General features: G+C 44.8%; 1 protein-coding gene across 1 annotated transcript in view; it reads left to right on the top strand. All coding sequences in view use genetic code 11, as the record gives it.

The window, feature by feature from the left end:
• EGR_05468 (Epidermal growth factor receptor) overlaps nucleotides 1-8449 on the top strand; it is a gene marked incomplete at both ends in the record, with an annotated part of 42648 nt that overhangs the window by 3828 nt on the left and 30371 nt on the right. Inside the window, 5 exons of the mRNA XM_024494717.1 lie at nucleotides 711-814; nucleotides 1984-2123; nucleotides 2416-2499; nucleotides 4004-4087; nucleotides 6012-6127. Coding sequence (XP_024350902.1) covers nucleotides 711-814; nucleotides 1984-2123; nucleotides 2416-2499; nucleotides 4004-4087; nucleotides 6012-6127 — 528 coding nt within the window. The remainder of the gene's footprint in view (nucleotides 1-710; nucleotides 815-1983; nucleotides 2124-2415; nucleotides 2500-4003; nucleotides 4088-6011; nucleotides 6128-8449) is intronic.

Genomic DNA, 8449 nt, shown 5'->3' with positions numbered 1-8449 from the left:
CATTTCGGTGGGGGATAGTAAGTCGGTGTGCACTTTAACCAGATGCGGACTAAAATGGCCTATTGGCTATACCTTGCCTCCCCATGTATACATTGTACGGTCTGGCCGGCCTGTTTTGGAATGCAAATTAGGAAAGCCCTCTTCCTTAATGAAGAGGGCTTCGTGATACACAGGTGTTAATGCATGTGCAGGCACTTAACTTGGCCATCCCTCAGGCTTCCATAGTGCCGGTAAACTCGCGGCATAGCTCCACATCCGTGTGAAATGCATTACCGCATTTACCGCCGCCTGATAAGCGGTCGGACATTAGACCCAGCATGTGGTTTTTTCTGAATCCAATTGAAAAAAAAAAATAAACTGCTTAATTATTGTTTATTCACGTTTTTTCACTTAATTACTTTTGGCATCGTGCTAATCACAAATGCCTGTCACATGACCTTGACACCCAGCCGCTCAGTTTACCGTTAAATGCCACACAAAGGAGTGACCTCACTTGGTCGGTAATAAAAGCGTCTCCTGTATCACCTAGATGGTTGCTGCCGCTGGAGGTGAGATTTTAAGGTAAACCCGTGAACACTTAGGTTTCAACTTTCGCACACATCAGTGCAGCGCATCTAAATGTGTCAGTTTAAACAAACCGCGAGGTTCACACAAATTGTCCAGAAGGACAATCAGTCTACGGCCGCAAAGCATGTAATACTGTAACGCAGCCTTTGAACGAGCAGATTGATTGGGAGTATACAGGGCATCGAGGTTGCATGGGTTCGGAGTTCGCTTCCTCTTCAGGAGCCACCGTCGTCCGCTCAGTCTCGAGGTTCGTCTATCCTGACCGCTTCTCGCCTGGATGGTCGTTCCCTTTCCCACCTTCAGCCTCATGTCTTTGGGTGGAGGAGGATGTTTAATGTTAGGGTGCTGTTAACAACAAAGGTGTTTCTGGAGCCTCGGAATTTTGCCTTCTTCCCCCCCCCCCCCTCCACCGCCTAGGGAATTGAAAAAGCCCGTTCGGCCACGATGTTCTGTCAGCTTGCAGATGTCTTACTACTTTAGATACGATTCCATTCACATAGATAAAATCATTGTATTCAGCATGAATTCTCTCCTCTGTACGTTGTGAACTCCTGACAGGTTGGTTTGACGGGTCTTTAATTGAGTTCAGGCCTTTTTTCTTTCACTTATCTTTGATTTTTTGAGCAACTTTCAAAACCATCATTTGACGGGTGCATCGTGTGTGACATTCTGATGGAGGTGGAGCTAATTGGCTGTTGAAGGGTCTATCGCGTGCCACCATAAAATGCTTTAATTTGCTGCGGAGCGCAAATAGGATACCTTTTACCCACCGCAGATGCTGGTTATGGGATGCTGAAATAACCTCCATTTCTCCCGTCAGCAATGGAGGAATCTCGTGTCCAAGACTAGGTTCTATTGGCTGGATGACCTAGGCAGATAGCAGAATAAAACTCCTGCGGATTCACCTTGTATTTCTATTGGTCAGTCTCTTCTCCTACGGTTCTATAGGGTGGCCCAAGTGTCCATCAGCTGTAATCGGTTGGACAGGTCCGTCATCTTTGCCCATGATAATGCCTGATCTCAAGAACTAGAGGATTGGAACTACCCATGCTTTGAACTCCAGGGTAGCAGAAATATGAATAAATAGTCTCACCTAGATTTGAGATTCTTGTGAAAGGCGTTTTAACTACCTGGCCGCTTTCTCTAGGGTGATTCACCGCGCTCATTCGTGCTAGCACTTGGCCAAACAAAACGAAAGGTGTCCGTACAGGTGCTTTCTAGGTCTTAGGAGGAGGGGAGGCTTGCTCAAAAGCCTGCACAAAGGCTCTTTTAACACGTGATGCTGCTCACCCCCCTACTTCAACTGCGTCAGGAGCGAGCAGTGTGCGTCAGACGTCTTTCACTGTTAACTGACCCCTGCATGCCCCAACACGCCTAGCCGTAGGCTGTGGTATGGAAGAGCATGCGTACGTGCAGGCTCTGGCCTCGGGATGAGCCCAGGCCCTCTGACGTCAAATGCCGTCTAGACGGGAGTCTAGAGTACACTGGAGGCAGACAACTCAACCTTAGTGAAAACAGGACCAGCATTGCTCCTGGGAGCATTGTGGGGCGTATGGGTAGGGCATGAACTCACTTTCACGTCATCACCGTAGTGACTTTTCGTTGAACTATCGGCCCAGAAGTAAAGAAAGACAATACATTTAACACAATATCGAATTAAAAGTATTTTGCCCAGATTTGCGTTCCAGCTATATTCCCATCCTGCTTTATTGTCCCTTTTACTGCTCTATCCATCCAAGCTATTCTCCAACATTGTCGCATCGAAAAGTGTCGGGTCCTTGCATCTCATCCATCTTTCGCTAATTCCAATTCAACGAAAATTCATCCCTGTTAATCATCATGGCGCAGAATTTGTCTCTGTCGCAAATCTGAGCGATTCCAAGTATCCACTACTGGTGCCTAGTCGACTCTTCGATGTTCAAGTCCTTCGAGGTAGTCAGCTGTCTTTACTGCAGCGCCTGAGTTATTCTTGAAGGCATTGGAGGAGATAGAAGTCTGCTAATAGTTGTGTTATAAGTGTACAGAAGTGCTGGAGATTTAGTGGTCTGGACAGTGACCAGAGCCCTCCAATACTGAATTATTTGAGACTCCGGCACCAAGGGGCTTTGACTCTGTGGTTAGTTTTACGTTTTTAATCAGGGTGGGGGTTGTCTACAGATTTAGTGCTTGCCAATTCAGTAGCGCCTGTACGTCATTGGTTCCGAAAAGTCTCGCTTTTGTAAGTAGCCCTGAAAGCCGTACGAAGGGATGTTTTCAAATATCTTACACAGTTTATACTTCACCGCTGCCTCCTTCACTATTTCATGCTCCTTAGTCCTTCCATGTGGATCACTTGTGACCTCTCAAAACCCCCTAAAGTTAAAGGTTTGTTGATTTTTGACAGGCTTAGATAATTTGACCTGTTGCATCATCATCATTTTATTTCTCTCTCCCAATTGAGTAGTCACATCTCACAACCATCTTCACCCAGTTCATTCGCGGAGGAATAAATTAATTGATGGGGCCCAAGTAGGGCAACCTTTTTGTGCCTTTTTTTCTCTTCTACGCACACTCTTCTGCCCCCTCCCCCAATTTCTCCTCGCTCCTCTTGCAAATCTTGCATTTGCGAAATGCAGCAACAACAGGCACAATGCCAGCCCCACAATTAGCCATTTCCCACGCTCTTAAGAAAACTTTAAAATTGTAAATCACTGTGGTTTTTGTGTATGTGCGTGTGTATATGCATGATTTAGTGCATATTTTCCGTTTACTCGAATCCGAGAACGTGTTTCACCACTTTATTTTTCCACCTCAGTCACCACCAAACCCGCAGATTGGGAGAAATGCAAGCAGTTTCTTCAACTCTCTTTAAAATGCAGGTCATTTTTGACCTCGGATTTACCAGTAAACAGCCAGTCTCCTCCGCCTCAAGAAATTAGTCATTAATCCTCTCCTTCCTCTGCTCGAGGGAGATATTCCGAGTTCAGTGGTAATCAAGACCGCATAAGCCTAGTAGAGAAGACCCGGAGGACTCGTAGAAGGCATTACGAAAGGCGAGCTCCATATGTTTCCAATCTGACAATTAATCACTATATCATCTTAATGATCACGAGGGCTGCTTTTCCTCAGGAATCTATGAAACTGAGCAAAGAGATGACACTTGACTCCTCATAGTCCTCTCTCTCTGCAGTTTCATGCTTTGCCTGCATGCGTAAAGAGGGCGAGAAGAGGAGGCATCATGACAAAGTTAATTGCCTTTTAATCAGTTACCTTCACTTGCACCTTCTGAATTCTTGATTTCACACGTACATACACACACCCATCTACCCGCTCACCCATCCACCCATCGACACATCCACACGTCTTATGGATATTTTGATGAAGGAGTATGTGTTCTACCTCATCCTTATTGTCGCTCCTCGAGTCCACTTCATGCATGGATAATTATGCATTTCAGGCAACACGACCTGTCATAGTGCCTGCTCCGAGAATGACGAGAAGGGGCACTGCTGGGGACCGGAGAAGAATCAGTGTCAACTTCGTGAGTTTTTCGCGTACTTTTTGCATATCTCTCCCCTACTGTTGGTATTGTCTTCTCAAACACCACGTGACTTCAAAGTTGGTGCCAGCATTTGAGGGTGCGAGTTAACTTCCCCCTTCCCGTCTTAAAATGCAGGCAAGGGGGAACTAGGGGGATCAGTCTCTAGGCTTGCTAATGGAGAAACGGAAATTGACCTTGTTCGTCGTAAGTCAAACGGGGAATGATAGTGCTAGAAGGGGAGGCGTGACTGCAGAATGCTTTGTGGTTTGGTGAAACAACCTCGTCACGGTTGCGACGTCAATTAACTGCGAATTCTAATTTGCCTTTAGAAGCAAACGTCTTTGCCCTGCAAACCGTCTGCCTGGAATATGACTATGTGACTTTCCATAAAGGTTGATAATTAAGTGGAAAAGGCCTGGGCATATCGGAGAATGAAAGGGTATTTCCCTTTCTCCATCGCTTAAAGTGGGGTAATGGGGTCTCAGGTTTCCTGGTCTTCCTCATTCAAGTTGTAGCATATCACATTGTACTTTGACAGTGCCACTCCGTTTCACGGTCAGATCGAGTGGAGAGATCTCAGACATATTTGTTTGGATACCAGCAAGTGGACAATGCATGGTAAACAATTGAATGGGTGTTGCATCTGCGCACACACACACACAAATCACGTAGGGCCTGGTAATGCTGAAGATGGTATTAAAGATGTGGAGAAGGGAGTAAATGGTATGGGGATAACCGGTGATCTGGTGGTTTGCAAAAAACCGTTTCTCAACACAAATTGCTCTATCTGGTAATAAGTAATCAATCTGTTTTTATAACCTGAGGGGTGAGACAAATCGATTAGCCTTTGAAGTTTTTTTGGCATTTGTCAATGCATGATGTATGGGGTGCAAATTACTGAATAGCTAACGCCGCCGCCACCACTACCGCATTCCTTTCTCGATTGAAATAGGTTTAAGCACTGCTGAAGACTCTTGACTCGTTAATGTCAAGGTCACTTGTCCAGATTGACGCGTAATCTCCAGTCTAATCAAAAACAGTGGGACGTCGCACCAGGTTGACTGATAAGTTGTATTGCTACCACAAATATGGGGCTTGAAGCTGACTTCTACCTCTATTATTGGAGGTGGGGTGGCCTCGATTCGTACAGCAGACAAGCTCTAGCCACATCCACCAAACTCATGCGAGATCAAAGTAACAGGAGAGTAGTACCACCATCAAGCCTTCGCCTCGCTACCACTACATCTACCCTATATTAAACACTTTCCCCGTTTAAGAGTTCATTGTTGTTTTACCGCCTTAGTAATTTGGCTTGTTGGACTCGGTGCGGCAGATAATGATGACAAAACGTGATTAATTCATTGTTTTTCTTTCTCCTCTCAAAATGTATTCACCGCACTGTGTGGATGTGGCGCACCGGGCTTTTCCTAAAGTCAGAGAACGCCATAGGAGCATGGTGGGGGATATATTACTGGCGTACAGAGGAGCCAAGAGGCTGTCGGCATAGCCCGGCGAGCGGAAGTACAATGGCCGAGCGCTAATTGCCAGCGTGATCAGGACGCTGATTTAAACAAACAATCAAAATCTTACACTGGATATGTGTGACCGTGTGCACTTGTTGTGGATTACCACTTGTTTGGCTATTCGCCTGTTGCTGGCAACCATGGCTACATTACTTATACTTCTAGTTGCGCCTGTTTCTTCTTCACCGTGGTGGTGCAACACCCTAAGTCCCCCCTGAAGTTTTACTATTCTAAGTTAGAAATGACAGGTGATCACTTGATGTGCAGTCGGCCTGAGAGAATATAGACACGGGGCTAGAATGTCACAAGACCCTGGAGGGACTCAAAGAGCCCGCTTAATTACATGTATAATTAGAATAGTGTCGTCCTCTTACCGTCTTTCGTTTTTACTTTATGTAAAGGTTCAAAATGTACCAAGGAATCCACCACGTACTGCCGTTTGGACAACCCTTTCGAACGGATAAAGTGTGATGATGCCTGTATTGGCGGTTGCAATGGTAGCACCTCGAATTGTTGGGTCAGTTTAAATTTTACGTCTATCAACAAACAAATGCTTTCTATATCAGTGTTTACACAGATCCTCTCATTTTTGTGCCATTTCTTTTTACTTTCAACCAGGTTTTTTGGAATTACCTTTCAAGTGGACTTTGTCACCTCCTTGATAGGAGCAGAGGGAGAGGGAAGCATCAACACTTTCCTGCACATCCTTGATGTAATCCTCTTAGCGTTGTTCCACACGTGGCTGTCCATCAGGTTAATTTAAGACCGTAGGAGGCAGCGCCCGGATGCAGAATGTCCAGGAGCGATGACACGACCCCTGCTGGTAGACCAGCACAAATCGTTGATAACCTTTTCTGCACTTCTGCTTTGGAGTGGACACGCTTAGTGGCTAAAAAAGAAAGAATGCTTTTTTTATCCCGTCTGTAGTAGTAAGGTAATACATTATGCCACTTGTCGTATTTCAAGTCCCGGAAACATTGTACTTTTCAGGGTGGTTTGTTGCTCACTTCCTGCTCCACCTTGCTAGAGAAGTAAATTACGCCGGGTGCTTTTGTATTATAGGGGACGAAGGAAGAAATCATGGCTCCCTACTCTCGGTCTAGTCTAATCTCACAGGAAAGGGAGCTTTCATAAGATTCCTTGTCCCTCTTATTTAGACGGTTCACCAGATGTAAATATTCTTCCCTACTAAAGTATTTGTCTAAAAAAAAGCATCGTTTCATCATGCTTAACATGCCATCTGTGAATCCACTTAAGTTTTTCTTTGATCTTTCAACCTCCTTACAGTCTTTTTATCACTTCAGCTTCATGTGAGTGGGCACTTATTTGTCCTTTAATTTAGGTGGTTTTTTGCTTCAAAGGCCCTGAAGGCGTTTAAGTGGAACTGTTTTGATGGCTATACTGCAGAAGAAAAGATTGAGCATTTCATCTGGGGTATTATTCTATAACGTCACAAATGCGTGACGCTTGCTCCTGATCAGTTTACGTTCACACGTTGCACAAGATTGGCTGGATTTAAAATAATTCGATGATAGTTAAATAGGCTAGTTCTGTGACCCCAGTGTTGGAGATGGTCTAGTGTCCTCTCCTCTGAGAAACCAACAAGCAGAGCACCAAATGTTCAAGTTTTTATATAGGTGGACCAAATGACACTTCACCATTCGCAGAACAGCCGAGTAATTCATTACTTTACCTTTGGGCCAAAAAGTGCGGTATTTGGGTGAAGATTGCGCTTGCTCTACAAATGTCCGTCTGTCTAACACCCGCATACCACACCACTGAATGGCACTTTTTTCCTCGTTTTACGCTACCGGCTAGCGGTATTTCGCCATCTTGTGCAAATTTTTAACCCCTACCAGATGAAAATCTACTCTTATGGGTGTTAACCGGTTTCTCCATTGAGTGTCAAACTCTATCACACGTGAAATTATGGAGCAATCATAGATGCCTCTTTTTTCCCTAAAATGACTGCTAATTCTAGGTGTTTTCAGTGTACTATCAGCTCCCTAGGGGCCAAGTCTGTTATTATAGTGCTACTTATACAGTGGTATAAGTAGAAAAACGAAAGACCAATAAGTTTGCGTCGTAAAAATCCGTAAAACGACTCTCGCCTTCCAGTTACCTCTTTCATGATGATATGGTAATTGGAATGGCCAAATGACATTCATTCTCTCTGTCTACGTTATTGACCTTACCCCACCCAGCTGTAGTGTGCTATCTTGTGCTAATTACCGATGGAAATCTCCCTCTAGGGAGGTTGTTAACCGGTACCACGTACATGCAGCATCATGGAGCTATCAATGTTATTCCAATTTTCTCAAACTGAGTGCCAACTCTAGGTGTCTTCATCGCACTTCAATCATTTCCCTAGAGGCTTAGACGTGTGCTCACTCCACTCCTTATAAAGCGTTACAAGTAGGCCAATAAGTTTGCGTCGCAGGAATCCATAAAGTGATTTCCTCCTTCCAGTTGCATCTTTCATGAGGACTGGGTAGCTGGGGGGAGAAAAAGGCCACATTTACTGGGGAAAAAATGAGCTTGAAGCTTTTTCCTTCTTTACGAGCGTTTAGCACGAAAGGCAACTGAACCACTTGTCTCCGGTTGTGGGGATTTCTTCGTCTAATTGATATAAGTTAGCCCAATTCAGACACTGAAAGTTGATATGGGAACCACTTGCTAGTTGATTGGCTAACAACCCCACTAGTAGAAAAATTTGGTTCCATTATACCAGACTTGGGGATAATCACTTTCTCACGTGTCCGGATGACATTAAAACGGGACAAGTATATTTGAATATCATCACCTTCTTACCGGCCAGAGAGTTTTTATAGACCGATAA

Source organism: Echinococcus granulosus (genome assembly GCF_000524195.1).
Source record: "Echinococcus granulosus chromosome Unknown EG_S00040, whole genome shotgun sequence".
Classification (NCBI taxonomy): domain Eukaryota; kingdom Metazoa; phylum Platyhelminthes; class Cestoda; order Cyclophyllidea; family Taeniidae; genus Echinococcus; species Echinococcus granulosus.
The sequence above is the reverse complement of the archived record's forward strand: the minus strand, read 5'-3'. Positions and strand labels throughout refer to the sequence as shown.